The sequence below is a fragment of the Malaclemys terrapin genome, chromosome 4, assembly GCF_027887155.1.
Source record: "Malaclemys terrapin pileata isolate rMalTer1 chromosome 4, rMalTer1.hap1, whole genome shotgun sequence".
Taxonomy (NCBI): Eukaryota; Metazoa; Chordata; order Testudines; family Emydidae; genus Malaclemys; species Malaclemys terrapin.
The window spans coordinates 48362740-48380296 of record NC_071508.1 but is presented as its reverse complement, the minus strand read 5'-3'; the positions used below and the strand labels follow the sequence as shown (position 1 = coordinate 48380296).

The window sequence follows — 17557 nt, the reverse complement described above, 5'->3', positions numbered from 1 at the left end:
TGATTGTGGCTCCTTTTATTTGTAAGATACATTTTCATCCAATATTGGAAATATTACCATTCACACACACTAGCATTTGGAAGCTGCCTATGTAGAAGAAAGTATTGAAACATCAAAACTGCCCTTGTACGGGCCCCACCTTTTGGCATTTGGTTTCACTGATCACTAGAGAAGATAGTGCAGTTGCTGTTTTGAGCCATGCATATCTAAGTCAAACTACACAGAAATGTTTGAATTATTCCGCATGCTGGACTGGATGAATTTGGATCCGGGTCTGCTGATTACATGATGTGCTTTGACTTCTGAAGACTTTCAGTCACTGAGTCCAGGAGGCTTTTATCATCTTTATCTTTAAGAAAAGAGAGAGAGAGAGAGAGAGAGTGGGGCATCATTATAACCACTGACAAGTGACTAACCATGTATCGTTTACTATGGTACTTTTGGAAAGCGTGGAGAGATTCCCTGATTAAAACACACCAGTACATAAATGCAAAATATTATTTTATCATGACTTTCATGGGACGCAAACATGGCAGTTGAGTGAGTTCCAGTTTCCATTAAAACCTCTTTCCTAGTTGCCCATACCTGTCTCAAATAAACCACTTTGGGGCTGAATTTTTCTGGGCATTGTCTCAGTCCAAAACTATTTTGCCCCCTAGAAATTTGAACAAAATGGGCTCAACAGCAGGGATTTGGGGTGTGGGCTCTGGGTGGGAGTTTGGGTGCAGGAGGGGGCTCCAGGCTGGGGTAGGGGTGTAGGAGGAGGCGTGGGGTGCAGGCTCCGGCCGGGAGGCGCTTACCTCAGGCGGGACCCCTGCCTGCCCTGGCTCTGTGCTGCTCCCAGAGGTGCCTGGCATGCCCGGCCCCATGGCAGAGGAGCCAATTGGTACCGAGCTGTGGAGCCGGCACTGGGGGTGGGGGCAGCGCACAGAGATTCTCTGAACGCCCCTCGCCTAGGGGCCACAGGGGCACATCGGCGAGCCAGCACTCGTGGCTCCAGCCCCGGGGTGGGGCGCCGAGGCTCAGGGACTGGTGTCCAGCCCGCGGCACGGAGACTTGCCGTGGGCTGGATGAAAAGAAGCAGTCGGCTGCATCTGGCCTGTGAGCCTGTGGAGCCTCCCTTAGCCCGAGGCCCTGGGCTGCATTAATCCTAAAGCCCCTGCATTAATCCAGCTCTGGCCAGACCCATTACTGGTCAGCATAGAAATCATACTCCAAGGGTCTGCTCCATGAATAGTTAAGATCAGTGTGTTCACACGTGCATTTGAACGTTTTCTCTTCTTCTTGGGTGCCACCCTTATCCTAGAGTGATCTGTAATGTTAGGAACACACAGGTAAAGACAACTGAAACCCACAAGTGAAACCTACCAGCTCTAGGTCCTAGTCTGGGCTGGACTTATAACTCAAACTAAGCTGCTGAATCTGTGGTGGGCTCTCTGGGCTAGAGTAAACTCCAAAAGGTAGGACGAGCTCCCAAGCTAAGTTCAATTGCCAGGCTGGAGCATCTGAGTCACACCAAACTTCCAAGCTGGAGTAAGCTTCTCAGCTCTGTCACACGCCCAGGTGGTGGTGAACTCCTGAGCTATACTCTCTCTCTCTCTGGCCAATCAGCCCCTTCCCCCTGCTCCCAAAATGGAATCTCATAGCCAGAGCACACACTGTGACCTCTCCCATTTCCACTGAAAACTCCACTGACACCTAACCCTAGATAAGGACAATTAGAGGGAGAAACTAACCCTGCAGTTGGACTCTACTTTCTAATCTCTCCTTCAGACTGATTAAGCAGTTTTAATACTATTTTAATACCTGAGCTCAGGAGGAAACATTCATGAGAGGATGGAATGTGAGGTGGGAGGCCTCCAGGATCTCTCCCTTCTCCCCCAATCAGAGAGAACAGTGTTATTTAGGAGGGCTATGTTCTTGGCCACACTGACAGCTCTGAAGTCTCCTATATATTTGCAGAAGAGGTACATCACGGGCAGCAGCAGTTTGAGGTCCTCTCACACTTCCCCACCAATGTGCTTCATCATTGACCTGCAGTGACAGCCCCTCTGTGAGTTGGGTGGGGGGAGGTTGGCCTCCACAGCACATTGACTCCTCTTTTCTGCTGAGTCTCCTCAGGGGACAGCTAACTAATGTTAACAGTGATGGTGGTTTCTGCACGGAATTATATCAGTCTCCAAAACACTACTGAAACCAGTCGTGAGCTGCAAACAGCTTCTACTTTTCACCGAAGTGGAGCAAACGTTCTTTTCATTGTGAGGTCGGCAGTGGTCAGATTTAACTGAGGGAGTGCTCCATGTGTGTATATTGTATACACACACACACACACACTATATATATATATAAAAATAAATAAATCTAACTGAAAATAAAACTCTAATTTGGAATAGCAAATGGAGAGTAACAATCACTCTTTGCCATCGTGCCAGATTGAGTTACTTCTCCATTAGCAATAGAGAAGAAAGAACTGAAACTTCAGAGTGATATCATCTGCACTTGTCAGCCAGCTGTGCGAAGCCACAGTCACCTACAAAAATAACACTGAAAGATTCATCCAAATATAGCCTCTCCTTATTGGTGTATCAGTTTCTATGCCGGGAAATGTGTCTCTCAGCTTTCATTTAAGAGAGCGATGACATGCATTGAGGCATCAGGGCTTATGCTTGGAGAGAACAGAGCTCAAGAGAAAGCCACTTTAACCCCATATTAAAACAAAGGCATTTGATTCCATAGTATAACTGAGACGAAGGCCATGGGATGAAGAATTCTTAATCTTAAATATTTCCTATTTGAGGCATCCCTTCAATTTTCTTTAATTTTCCCACGGTGATGTATAGAAGTGTCAAGCTCACCATAGAGCACCCTCCTGGGAGAGTTGCCACCTGTGCTGAAATGGGACTTCAGCTGATTTTCATGGGTCTGATGTGTCCCTGTGAGGTCATCCTGCAGAGCAATTATATAGTCCCCAGATTCAGGGACCATGACACAATGATGCTGCATCTCCACGTTGTGGTGTTAGGGCCTAGTGCTACAGCATCACCACATGCGAATAGAATTATTTGATCCCACAGGATAAATACAATGGGAACCCTCCCCTTCCCAGCCAAATTATCCTGCTGCAACCTAAGGTAAAAGCCCTATGGAGGTGGAGAGCATTCTCACCACCAGGGAAAACAGAGAGAAATAGCCAGGGAGCTGGGGAGAGGATTGTGCAAAAAGAGGGAAAACATTTTAAGCTTTGTGCCTTTCCCTTGAATTTTTCTCTACAACAGAAAATGAAGGCGAAACCCTGTGAAAATGGCAAGATGCCATTCTCGGAGCACATAAGCAAATTGCTCCAAGGTGGAGGTTTGCCATGTGTGCAGTGCAAATCTCCCAGAAATAGGCATATTTTGCCCTTGATCCATTGTGTGAATTCTTGAAGGAATACGATTCCATTCACTAAGCAAAAGTATGGCGTTTTATACTGCTCTGCTACAGTACCTAAAAGGGGCTGATTCTGCCCTCAGTTGGCTGGATATAATTCCTATTGACTTCAGTGGCAGCTGCACCTGTTTTAACTTAAGTAGAAGTAGGCCTATTTCCAGATATGAAAATATATTCTTCAGATTGGGCCCAGTTCTCCAGTGCCTTGCAATTTGGGAAGCCATTTACACCTACGCAAAGCAAGTGCAAAGTGGGTGTGAAACACTACCATTCTGATCTGGAAATGTTTAATAAATGCTGGTGGTGAAGCTCACAGCGGAACATAAAGCTATCCTGCCCTGGCAGGAAATCCCCACAGAGGGAGATAGCCTAGGGTTACCATATTTCCACAAACAAAAAAGAGGACACTGGCGGGGGGGGGGGGAAGCCCCGCCTCGCCCCATCCACTCCCTCCCACTTCCCACCCCCTGACTGCTCCCCTCAGAACCCCAACCCCCCCTGCTTCTTGTCCCCTAACTGCCCCCCCCAGGACCCTACCTGTCCCCTGACTGCCCTGACCCTTATCCACTCACATGGGTGGCAGGGTTGTAGAAATTTTGGTGGTGCCCAGAACCCCCCACCCCACCTGCCTAAGGCTCTGGGAGGGGGGTTGGGTGGGGGAGGAGGTCTGAGGTGCAAGTCCTGGGCTGGGGATTAGGGTGCAGGAGGGGTGCAGGTTCTGGGATAGAGTTTGGGTGCTGGGTGCAGGCTCTGGGCTGGGGCAGGGGGTGGGTGTGCAGGAGGGGGTGAGGGTGCAGGCTCTGGGATGGAGTTTGGGGGTGAGAGGCGGTGCAAAGGGAGGGGGTGCAGGCTTTGGGAGGAAGTTTGAGGGCAGGAGGGGGTGTGTGGGAAGGGGGAGGGGGATTGGGAGGGAGTTTGGGGATAGGAGGGGATGCAGGGGTGAGGGCTGTGGGTCTGGGGATGAGGGGTTCATGATGCAGGAGAGGGCTCAGGGATGGAGCAGAGGATTATGGTGTGTGGGGATGAGGGCTGGGGCTGGGGGGTTTGGGGTGTTGGAGAGGCTCAGGGCTAGGGTGGAAGGGCAGGGTAAGGGCAGCCTGTCTTCCCATTAGTGGATGGGGGCACTAGGACCCGGGGTGAGCAGACAGCAGTTGCTGCTGGCTCTGGCAGTACATGCAGACAAGGGAGAGGCAGACAGGGAGGGGGGACCCATGGAGGGGGGGATGCGCAGAGAGGGGATGGCAGGTGGAAGCTGGGGACCCATCCAACACTCCCCCGCTCCCTGACTGCCCCCCCCCGACTCCTCTTACCATTCTGGCTCCACGTGGGTCGGTTTGTGTGTTACACAGGACTACAGAGAGAGGGAGGGGGGAGCAGGGGAGGGCTCTGGCTGCTGGAGGCCAATGGGAGTGGGTCAATCGGCCTAGCCGCCCAATCAGCAGCCACACTCTGCATGGAAGGGAGGGAGGGAGGCGAGGGAGAAAACCTCCCCGGACATTTTAACCTTGTTACCAATTCCTCCCGGACGGCTATTTAGAGACGCAAAAGCCGGACATGTCCAGGGAAATACGGACGGATGGTAACCCTAAGATAGCCTCTGCCCCCAAGTGGGGTGTGTGCAGGGGGTCAAGCTGGTGTAATTCATTGGTGCCAGGTGAAATTGGCCCACCCAGTGCAGTAAGCATGCCTATGCTGAGAGATCATGGGAGTATATTATGGTCAGAGATTTCAAATCAGCAGCTACATGGGGCTGGTGGAGAATCGTTGCCAAGGAAAGATGGAGGCTGAGAACTCAACTCACCATACACAGTCAACACGCAGCTGCATTTCTCCTGGCCCAGCTCGTTCTCAATGGCCACGGTGTAGTCGCCGCTGTCCTTGGAGCTGCAGGTGGGGATCATCAGCGTGCAGACGCCACTTGTTGAGTTGTACCAGAACTTAGAATTGGCCGTGATGTTCACATTGCCTTTGTACAATGTCACCACCGGGCGGGGGTTGCCCAGGAAAGCACAACTCATGGTGCAGTCCTGGCCCCGGTGCACTGCATGGTTCTTCAGCGGAGCAATGAAGTGGGGGGCCTGGCGCCAGTCTCTCTCGTGATACTCCTTCAACTTGCTATTGAAGCGCTCTACAAGGAAACAAAGGGATCGCCACTGCTTCCAAATGTGTAAAACAGCAGTGCATACCTCCAGAGAGATAGCCGTACCCCGCTGGGCTCTGGGTTCTCCTCCCACACTGGTATGAATCACAAGTAGTGACTCCAGTCAACTCAGTTACACTGGTGTAAAACTCAGGCCCCGAGTTTCTTTTTCCCAGCTAGTGAACACTAGGTGAAGAGCAGAGGGAATCAGTAGCATGTCTCAATATGATTATTCTTAGCACTCCACCAGCCCTCTTCACTTATAAATACAAATCAGGAAGCAGCATGTTTGGTGGGGAGAGCAGGGGGCTGGGAGTCAGGACCTCTGGGTTCTATTTTCAACTTTAAACACTAACTTCCCATGCAACTGTAGGCAAGTAACTTAACCTCTTTGTACCCCATCTGTAAAAAGGTGTCAGATTTTTCTGCTTCATGTAGATGTTGCAATGCATAATTTCTCTAGTTAATGTCATTACCTTGAAAAAAGGTGTGGGATCTTTGGATGACAAGATATGTTAGAAATGCAAATCATGCTAATAAATTATTACACATGATTGTCAACTGAAGTATGTAGACTTTTTGGGGGTGGAAGCATTACATCTCTGCATAGTTGGCACTGAGGGATTAGCAGTATGCAGAATGCTGCAGAGAGTCAAGGAGACTATTACAAACGGCAGTGTGCATTGCAGGAATGTGCTACATTTTTCAGCCATAACCAAAAAAGCATGTTGAAAACCCTTCCTTTTTTATATATCTACTTTTCCCACCAGTAGGAGCTCCAGCTGGGTAAAATTCCTTGATCCTATATTAAAATTTAATATGAAAAGGCAAAACTCTGCTCTCAGTTACACCGACTTCATTCTCAGAGCACAGTTTGCTGCTTTTCTCATTACCCTTGGGCTGTGACAATAAAGCAAAGGCCGTCTACTTTTCTCTCCAAAATGTGCAACTTGAAGACTGTCTGTCATTTTCAATGGGCGGTAGGGAGTAGTTCTCTGCTGCAACTGTGTCCTGCTATCCTGCATAAAGAATAGTTATCAAGTGCTCTAAGGCACAGAAAATCTAATGGTTGTTTTATTGACCCCTGATTAATGTGAGTCTAACTCCACTGTTAGTCCATATTTACAGCAGTGTAAGTGAGATTCAAATCAGGCCTGGAGTAGAACCAAGAAAAGAACACTGTGATGGCTATAGTTAGACGTTTTCTTTCTTGGTGACACCCTAAAACAATGGAAATACCTTAAGAGAAGTGACATGATTGTGTCTAGCTTATATGGCACAAGAAAGACTGATGTTAAATACACATATGACTATAAACCATCTGTGTGGCATCTCCAGTACTAACAAGATTGGAAACGTCATAGCAAAATGTGCACATGCTCCTTGGAAAATTTATCTGCAGCTGTCCAACCTGTCTGGTTGTTTTGTGCTAATGTCCTGCTTATTAAACTAGAAATAGTCTTGCATGACAAAGTTTGATCTGGATCCTAATTATCTCCAAGTGTCTGGACGTGGGGTTTTGGTTTGGCCCATTGTGGGGATACGGCCCACTTATGATCCTGATATGAGCTTCCCTTGAGTGAGGGAATGGTCAGCTCTGGGGGTTTGTTTTGGGCCCATCTCTAATGAGGACATCATCTCATCCACTAAGCCTGAACACACCGGTTAAGAGTGGAGGGAAACAAACTGGGATGGGGGGCAGGGGGGAGGGAAGAGAGGTAAAACTTTAAATAAGCACATCTAGTGGATATCATAAGTTTTAGGAACTTTTGCACCCTACAGCTTATATGTTTTTTATAAAAAATAAAAATCTGCTATGCCTCTCAGATTTTTAGCTATTCATTTTGGGAACTGTCCGAATTCAGCCAGCGATGAGTTGGAAGGCAACCTAGTAGTAAAAAATGAGAACTCTCTCATGTCAAGACAACTACCCTCTATTTACACATACACACAGAGAGAGAATATATTATCATCATTATTATGCATATGACTCTAGGTAACACCTAGGGGCCCCAGTGTGATTACATGCTCATAGATGAGATGACAAAGAGTGGGAGAAAGGAGATATTTTTGTCTCCATTTTACAGAGGGGGAACTGAAGTACAGAGCGGTTAAGGGACTTCTGTGACCAGGCTGGGAATTGAAGCCAGACCTCCTGGTTCCCAGTCTAGTGTCTTATCTACAAGAGCACCCTTTTCCCTCTCTGTGCATGCATCTATTCTAATGTTTACCTTTGTCTTTAGAGATGTGCCAGGGCTCCTTGGAATCCAGAGGGTCACTGTCTCCAATGTCATTGCGGGCAATAACTCGGAAAAAGTATTTCCTCCCTGGGACCAGGGCTGTGACGGTGTACTTGTTACTGTAGACTTTCTCAGCTGCAGTGAACCAGGTGGCAGTTCTAGCGTCACGTTTCATGATGACGTAATGGGCATGCCCATCATCCATTATATCTGGGGTGTGATCCCATTTCAGAGTCACGGTGTTCGGCACTTCCTCAACCAGCTGCAGATTCTTTGGTGGCCGTGGGAAATCTAACAAATAGGAAACACCTTTAGGTATTTGTTTCTCTTATTTGGGAGCACCCCTCTATTTTTTTCTCTCGAAGCAAACCCTTTTCAACCCAGCTGCTGCCTTGTGAATTGCTTATACATATCACTGTGTGTCTAGCAAATTCTGGTACTGCACATCCTAAATTCATTCCTTTGGACCTTTCCAGACCTAAGAACCTGGAATCCCCGGCAGACTAATTGGCTCCCTGTCTAAAGCCAGTTGTAGCCTGGAAGCTAGAGCTTTTGCTATACTGTACCTGTCACATGTACTTGGATGTCATAATGGGCTTCACCATAGTCGTTCCTAAGGAGGATCCTGTACACACCAGAATCAAAACGCTTGGTGCTGTGGATGAGGAACTGGGAGTGGTTCTTGCCTTTGGTGATGATCTCTCTCCCTTTTGTGGGAATTCCATCTTTTTGCCAGGTCACAGCTGGTAGAGGGGAACCCTGTCCGAGATAAATGTGTAAAAATTAATGGTGGCCTTAACTTTCAGTATATAATAGATAACTCTTAACCTAAAATAACAGTGTCTTGGATGCAATCAACTTGATATCACCCAAAATACTCCAAGGAGAGCACGCCCAGGGAATTTTGGCAGTAGAAATACCAGGGGAATGTATGCTCTCCTGGTATTAGGACAGATGCTCAGCTGATGTAAATGGACATAACTCCACTGAAGCCAATTGAGCTTACTCCAGCTGCAGTTCTGACCCTTAGTTTTGTTTCAAGACGATGATGTTGATCAAGATTCTCAAACAGGTTAAAAAAAAAAAAATCACACTTCCCCCAGCATTACACTTGATCTCTACGGACTCCACAGGAGGAATTCCAACATTACCTCGAGGCTAAAGTTTATCTCTGTTTAATCTTCTCCAAGCACTTTTTAAAAGCAGAGGAAAGGGCTGGTGCAATGGAGGTAACACCTCAGCTCTAGACAGTGCACCAACCGGTTCCCCCAGGGGAAACTGCAGCTCCTCTACTGCAGTGAATTCAAGCTGGCATAGAACAGATGACCCTACAGTCCTGCCTTAGGGCCGGCTCCTGCCATCCCTTCTGTGCCTGTGGTGATGACCCTCAGAGCTGAAGGGACAGGATTGAGCACTTAGTCCCTGTTGAGTCAAATCTCCCATTGACTTTTGTGGGAGCTGCGCCTGAGATAGGACAGAGCCAGGACTGCAAGATTCATCCCCTAGGGGACCAGATCCTGCTGTCAGTTGGTCTAGTGTAAATGAAGAACAACTGCATTGTAATCAGGAGTTAAATTAGGAGGCGAGGTGATGGTGTATAACTCTACCGGTGAGCCCTCTCTTCCTAGCTCCTGGTTTGGCTGAGCAGCCTTCCCTCCTCCTTGGCCAGTGCAGGGAGAGCGCCCTGTTCTGTTTCAATCTGCTATAACCGCTGATTGTCACCTGTGAAGTTACTCTGGCTTTAGGGCCAAACCTGTGAGGTGCTGAGCATGTCCTGTGAGGTACAAGCACCCTGAGCTCCCACTGACTTAACAACCCTCAGTAGCGATCGAGGGTGCTCAAAGCTTTGCAGGTAGTTGGCACCACAAACCGTAATGTTTCCTTTAACAAATACATGGCCCACATTTAATCCCCACTACAAAGCACGCCGTGCCTCTCAGCTCCTAACCGGGAACATTCTTGAGAGCTTTAATACAATACAATAAAATATCTTGAGACCATCACAGTGACGTAGCCATTGGAACAAATGGGAAAGGCTTGACTGTGTATCAGCCACAAGTCGTATCCTGTGCAGTTACTGAGTTGAAAAAAAACCCTTCCTGGCCCAATGTGACAATCACGTGCACCCTTATTAACAACACTTCTTTATGCTGCTTGTAAAGCTTCACTCTCTGGCATGAATTTGAGCAGAACAGATTACAGGATTCATAAAGCTCTGGTGAGTGTGGCATCTCAATCAGATAACATTGCATTACCGTAATTACTGAAACAGAAGTCACACACATTTTAATGCTAGGTCTCTCCTAGTAATTGTTAGTGCTTATTCTTGGAGGGTTGATATTAACTCCCTACCCAAATCCACACTACTGAAGGCTAGATTGTGCAACCCTTTCTCATGCTGGTAGGTGCTTACTCCTGGGAATAGCCCCTCCAACTTCACCAGCGTGAAGAAGACTTATAAAACCTAGCCCTAAAATCAATCAGCATTTACACACTGCTTCACAGATCCAAAGTGCTGCCCAGCCATCAGGCCAAATCCTACTTGCCTTACTCGGGCAAATTGTCCCACTTAAGTCAGTGTGATTGTTCTTGCGAGGAAGGCCAGCAGAATTATTTGTCCCTTAAAGGGCCAGATGATCCTTTTACATCTAGCCCTGAGGTATGTATCTGTACCACTTTAGAAGCCCAGGGGAAGGAACTGTGCCTCAGAGAGTCATAATGCCTTCTCTGTTCCCCCATTCTCATGGGAGTGAGTAATCAGCCATTAGTCTTGACCAGCAGCAGATTGCTTCACCTACTCCCACACTGGTTCAGCGAGTACACTGATGTGGTTGAGTTAAGGATTTGACCATTTGCTTCCCTGCCCATCTGCAGTGTGGGGATATACTGGGTACTTATTCCCTGCTTCCTCCACTGCCCCTACAGCGGAAATGTGAGGAGGCCATGGGGAATTTCAGTGGATGTTCCAATCATCTACAGCTTGTGGGACCAGGCCCCACTTCTGTGAAAGGAGGAGAATGGTGATAAAACTTTGACACCAAACAAAACTTTCAATGCAGACTTTCCCTGAGGTAGAGCAGGGCAGAAGGAAGCTCACAGTAAAAGCAGCATGAATGCAGAGGGCTGTCCCAGCGCGAACCACCATATGACTCTTCAGCTTGGCACTTAGATCAAACTTAGGAGGGGCTAAAACACAGAACACAAACCACCACCACAACAGAGAGAGAGAGAGAGAGAGAGAGAGAGAGAGAATAATTAAAATCTTAGAGGCCTCATATCTGAGCAAAGCCATTTCTCCTCTGTTGGCCTGCTGTTTTAAGCATTGTGCAATGAAAACAACATGATGGGAGAAAGAAAAGCAGTCCTTGAAATTAGCTTCTGCAGAAGGTAGCTAAGAAATTAAGTTAGTAATTGCATCATAAGATGGGAATGGGACTGAGAATCTGGTCTTTTTAAAGGTGGAAATGAAGCTACTCTTAATTATGAACAGATACTGCAGTGATGGGCTCATTAGTGCTAGAGGGAACCATACATACATACGTACGTACAGGAAAGGAAACAGATAATATATATTTTCATTTTGAAGCTGCTGCCAATTAGTAGCCACTCCTGTTTAGTAGCCACACCTTTACGAAGCAATTTTTAAAGAAAGGCTGTGCCTCTGCTATCAAAGAAATTGAGAAATAAGAGTAAGTAATACACTTTAATGAGAGCTGCCCTTCTCTTCAAACCATCAAGGCAGTAATTAAATTGAACAGAAGCCAAAGCTTGGGTGAACAAGTGTTAGGGTATGGTTGTTAGCGCGACACTGACACAGGCGCTCCTACTGAAGTTAATGGCACAGCTTGTGTGAATAGGTATTCATCAACGTGAGGATTGCAAAATCGAGCCTTGAGTTACTACAGCACTGTTTGTCCTGTAATGTAAGGGGTCCATTACCATGTGCATTTAACACCGCCACCTCCTGCCCTCTCAGGTTCCAGGGGCACGCAACTAGGTGAGGAATATTTATCCCTTGGCACTCAAGGTCTCAATCAGAAGAGTCAATTATATTCTTTTAAACCAAGTTGCAAGGGGGAGGAAGTATTACCATTTAAAAATTAGTAGTGTGAGAAAACTGATTGTGGGCCAAAAAAGTTATGTTGCTTGAAATCACCATTTTAACCGACTTAAAAATAACTGTCCGCTGTTTACTCCCACTACGCTGATAGCAGATCTGTTGTTTCCCATCAAACTACATGTGCGCTTCATGACAGCACCGCATGTTCCTATTTCCTACCACAGTTTGTTTTGTTTGGGTCATACAGTAAATCTGAGGTTCGACTGGTGTTTCTCTTTTAGGAGAGGTAATAATTAGTGTCAAGATTATTAGTGCAATTCTGAAGTGAAGACCTAAAGGAAAAGCTGCTTTTAATAGATATTCTAATTTTGTGCTGTTCTGCTGGCTGTTGTCTTCTGACATTCCCCTGGTCAGTGCCAGATGTCTTTATTCCTGATGGAAATCACTGCAATGTAGCATGACTCATGAGTTCTGTATCTTACCTTGCTAGTCTTTCTACCTCTTCAGGCAGCTCTACCCCCTGGGAACATCCCAGAGACAAGCTGTTTGAATTTCCTAACTAGCAGAGTAAAAACAAATTCACTACCCATGAGTGCTAAACAATAAAAGTCTGAACTGCCACCTCTTATAATAGGGCTTCGAAGGGATACTAACGACAGGTCAGCTACCTAAGCAGTTATTCTCAAGATGTGATGGGCTGTGTCTCCCCTTGTCAATACAATTACCTCCATGTTGTCTGTTTATCATACTGCCACCTGATTGTTCATTTGAACCCTTCACTACGCAGTTGGAAAAACAGTAATCTGTGTCTCAGTACCAGTCTCTATTGCAGATGGGCACTACCAATACTATGTACTAGTGTACTGATCAGTAGCAGGTAAGCTATCTAGCCATCTTTCCCATCAGGAGACATTACTATCTACCCATCTAACAGCATCACTGGCAGCAGGGAGAATTCCCTGAGAAGTGCCTCTGCAATCACATAGCTGACATGGGAGACTATTGATGACAGAAGAAGCTGCAGCCAATTGAGCTGCAGCTGGAGATTTCAGGAACTGCTGTGAAGGATTCTTATAGTTCAGCCCTAGCAGGAAGTGTGGCAGAATAGCTCTCGGTCCAGCTCCAGGACTCTACAAAGAGTTTCTGTGGCCCAATGTCACTTGCCAACATCTTATCTGCAAACTCTAAGTGAAATTTACTTGAGGATATGAGCAAAAAATAAGACCCGTTGCACTGAGATGTCTCTTTATATTGGAGTAAACCACTGCACAGAACAGAAAGAGCATTTGTTAATAGCCTTTTCTGGGAGAAGTTCATTCATTTAATTTAATTCATCTTTATTATGAGTCTGAAAAGGCTCAAAATTCATCTTTATTATGAGTCTGAAAAGGCTAAAAAATGCTGGATTTTACTCTATATATTTGAGCTGGTTTTCTCTAAGCAAAACCAGATCCCTAATTGATCCTCTTTGCTGATGGGCAAAGCCCCTATTGAAAATGTATTTGGCATGAGCTTTTGTGGACATTACAAACCAGTCAAGCTGGCAGACTGTCAGGGAGAACAACTGGATTACACGCTAATGTTCATCTAGCCATTAACAAAAGCTTTATTACCTGCAAAGAGCATGAGCTTAATTAATAGTCACTCTGTGAAGCTCTGTAAACCACGGCTATTAAAACAAATACACTGACTCATGAATGAATGAGTGACAGAAGTGACCTTCAGCCAGACAGGATATCCTGGAGATTACCTGGAGGGGGCATAGCTAAGACTCCTTCATCTAGCTCCGCTGGTTCTCCCACACCAGCTTCATTCACCGCTCGGATTCGGAAGAAATATTTCTGCCTCTCCTGCAAGCCTCCCACAGTGTAGCTGGTGCCGGAGATTGGGATCTTAGAGCATTTTGTCCATTCCTTGGTGTTCTCTGCACGCATCTCGAGTATGTATCCTGAGGGCAAGTCTCCTTGATCTGGCTGCTCCCACGCCAAGGAAATGCTGGAGTTGGAAGAGTCAACCACATGGATCCCCTTCACCATTCCCGGAGGCTCTGAAACAGCAACAGCACACTGGTGATGAACACAGTGTACCGAAACCAGGGATTCTCACCCTTATCTCTGCACCAACCCCATATTTCAGGCCTACATTTTCAAAAGTGATTTGTGATTTCAGCCAAATCCTTTTTTGGGGTGCCCAACTTGAGACACCTTAAAGGAACCTGATTTCCAGTAAGTGCTGAGCACTGTCACAAGGCGCTGCTCCTGAGGTTTATGAGCACCCTGTTCCCTCTAAGACTGAGTTTTAGAGGCCCAGGACAGCACATGATGTGTGACTTCAGTAACAAGCAGTGCCCAAGCCCTGCCACCCTGGCAGGGAGGACCAAAGCCAAAGCCTGAGCCCCCTCGCCCCGGGTGGGGATGGGGGTGTCAAAGCCAAAGCCCAAAGGCTTCAGCACCTGGCCTGTAACCTGAGCCCCGTCACCCAGAACTGAAGATGTTGGGCTTTGTCCCTGGGAGGTGGGGCTCAGGCTTTGGTCTGGGCCCCAGCAAGTCTAACACCAGCCCTGGCGACCCCATTAAAATGGGGTCCCAACCCACTTTGGGGTCCTGACTCACAGTTGGAGAATAAATAAATGTTCACAGTGGGCTACAAGGATTGGATGAGAATGTTCAAGAAGCCCTCTCTAGCTTTTTGTCTGAGATAATATAAATCTTTAAATATGAAGGGAGCTATATCTTTGGCTGTGACATTTTGTAGAGTGGCCCTCTGATATGAAGGAACTGAAAAGTTTTCTGATTTGGGGAACTATTTAACCTAGTGCTCTACGTAGGTGCAAGAATGATCTCCCCTCTAGTTCTGCTGACTCTTATTTTCCCCGTGTTTTTCTAAACTACTTACAGCTACTGACATCCCTTCCTGCAACAATTACAGAAGCTCCCCCCTTCCCTACACAGTTTAAACTGTTTATATACTGGGCAACCACTTGGTTTAAAAATGGGGTTGGTTACGTGGCTGTATGGAATGGATGTTACTCAGAGATGGTACATGGGCCCGCTGGCCCATTGTAACAGGTTACACAGCCCATTTCTGATCTCACTGAGGTTATTGGGAGTTTTGCTGTGACTTCAATGGGCGCAGGATTAGGCCCACATTTTTGCCAATGAAAAAACAGATTTGTAAACTAAGCTTTGGAAAATTTGCTCAATCATCTTTTACTAATTCTGCAGAAATTTATCCTTCTTTTACCAAATATTCAAGGCGAGGTGGGAGGGAAGGCAAGGGGTGGAGGAGGAGGAGATTACCTCACGGAGCACAGTTTTGTGGTATGCTGAAGTCCATTAAACAGAAATGATTCACACTGGTATGAAACGATTGCATTATGACTTTTGGCAGAGTACAAATACCAGGAAGTGAATGAAAGCCTCCCCAGTACAGAAAGCACCTAAGCACGGTAGCAACTTATCATGTTGATCTGGGCATGCTGTCTGCATATAATATGGGTCTCGTCATGGGAAACAGCTTTAAGAAAACTAGGGAATAAGTAATAAAAGAAAAATACTGATGGGGTCCTTTGCAACAACAGAGTTTGAGGCTGCGCTGGGTTGTCCAGGCCCTGCACGGTTCACAGCTGTAACACGGAACTCATATTCTGTATCCTCCAGCAATCCATCCACTTTGAACTTGGTATCTAAAGATGGAAATGTTACAAGTGTGTAGATGGTTCATAATTTTTAGGGAATGTTCCTTCACGCATAAAAGAATTCCCAAGTGAGTATCAAAACAAACAAATGCATAAAAATCACCTTTGGCCTGAGACTAAGCATGGGACATTTCAGCTCAAACATTTTTTGGGGAACATTATGAATGATGATGGTCTCCATGTATCCAATCATGCACCCCACTTGCACAATGGAACCCCAAGGATTCCAAGGGGGACCCCTTTGGCACACATAAATGTGCCTTAAATGTATAACATAGGAACCGATTTGGCCTTAAAATGTATAGCATAGGAAAAATGTATAATTTGCCAGTATAGTTCCTTCTACTTAATTCAGGGCCAGGGTCTGATGACTTCACTCATGTTAGGTAGTATTTTTTCCATGAGCAGTCCCATTGTACTAACCAATTTGAGTAAGACTATCGGAATCTGGCCACCAAAGACTCACACAGATAGATCCTCCATTCAATTTGGTCAAAACCTCTGGAACCAAATATTTTGTCTTAAAATTAACACAGCTTCCACCCTTTACCGCAATTAATTTTGGTCCTTCAATCAATCAATTGATTGCCATTTAATTAATAAGGAAATCCAAAATGCTGAATCAGATAGAAGAATCTAAGAAAGAATCATGATAATAAAAGATGACTAAGACCAAAAGTCTTGTTATTCAGATGTTGTTGAAATAAATGTTTCCATGTGTTATATAAGCTGTGATTTACATCTATCATAAATGATTACCATTTCATACGGATAACAAGCTCAGCTACTTATTTAAATCAAGTTTGGTCAAACACAGAGGAAGGTAGTATGGTTAGTCAGGGAAAAATTTTCAAATGTGTATGCTTGAAATTAGCACCAAAATCCATATGTGGGCACATAAATAAAAATGTCCTGATTTTCAGAGGTACTGAGTATCCAAAGCTCCCATTTGTTCTAATGTTCAGCACCTCTGAAAATCAGGCCATAGCTGTTTCGGTGCCTAAATGTAGATTTAGGTCCCAAATTTCAGGCAACCATGTTTGAAAATTTGGACTTTAATATCTATAGCTGGTCTTCAGAAACCATATGCTATGTCTAGACAACATCATCCCTTTGCTTGAGTGATCAGAACTTCAGCTTCTCATCTCATGTCCTCTCTAGCTTTCATTTTGCCCTTGCATGGTGCAGGGAAGTGATATCTGACCTTGGACTAGCTCTTTGGTAACTGGGACCCAAAGGTTGCTGCCTTTCTTCCTTCTTTCCACAATGTACCCTTGTACTGGAGAGCCGCCATCCTGTGCTGGAGGGTTCCAGGTGATGGTGACAGCTTCCTTGGTAACATCTGTAACTTGAGGTTGAGATGCCAGTCCAGGGGGCTCTAGACAGAGTTAGATTCAGCACAGAAGAATCAGAATCATCTACTGCTCCACTGCAAAACCTCTTTTGGTAAGAGCAACAGATAGCAAGAGGCCAGGAAGAGCGATCTAGACCTCTAAGTTCCTTCATTGCCAAAAACCCCTTTCTAGAGCTTTTGCTTTGTTATCTATTTCCCCAGCTCCTTTTTGGGATTCAGTAGCGGATAGTACTCATTTGTAAAGACCTGAAAATGTCATTGCCTTATGTTTTGTTCCTAAGATAATACTGTATATCTCCACTGACCTAGTAGTCTAAAAGCGCAGGACTGGGACCCAGGAATTCCTGAGTTTTAATCCTAGGTCTGACATTGATTTTTGTGTGGTCTTTGAACAAGTTACTTACCCTCTCTGCCTCATTTCTCCCATCTATAAATTGGGGATACTAATATTTATTACCTACCTAATAAGGATGCCGTACAGATTAGTTAGATAATGTTTTGTAAAGTATTTTGAATATAAGAGGTGCCATATAAAAAGATAGTTACATTTTCCGTAACTGGTGTTCTTCAAGAGGTGTTGCTCATGTCCATTCCATATTAGGTATGTGTGCTTGCCACATGCACCGGCGCCTGAAGT

General features: G+C 45.8%; 1 protein-coding gene across 1 annotated transcript in view; it reads right to left on the bottom strand.

The window, feature by feature from the left end:
* IGSF22 (immunoglobulin superfamily member 22) overlaps positions 1-17557 on the bottom strand; it is a 198022-nt gene continuing 180465 nt past the window's right edge. Inside the window, 8 exon segments of the mRNA XM_054025882.1 lie at positions 1-349; positions 5231-5557; positions 7801-8100; positions 8376-8568; positions 10907-10995; positions 13620-13916; positions 15426-15554; positions 16771-16944. Coding sequence (XP_053881857.1) covers positions 282-349; positions 5231-5557; positions 7801-8100; positions 8376-8568; positions 10907-10995; positions 13620-13916; positions 15426-15554; positions 16771-16944 — 1577 coding nt within the window. The 3' untranslated portion in view covers positions 1-281.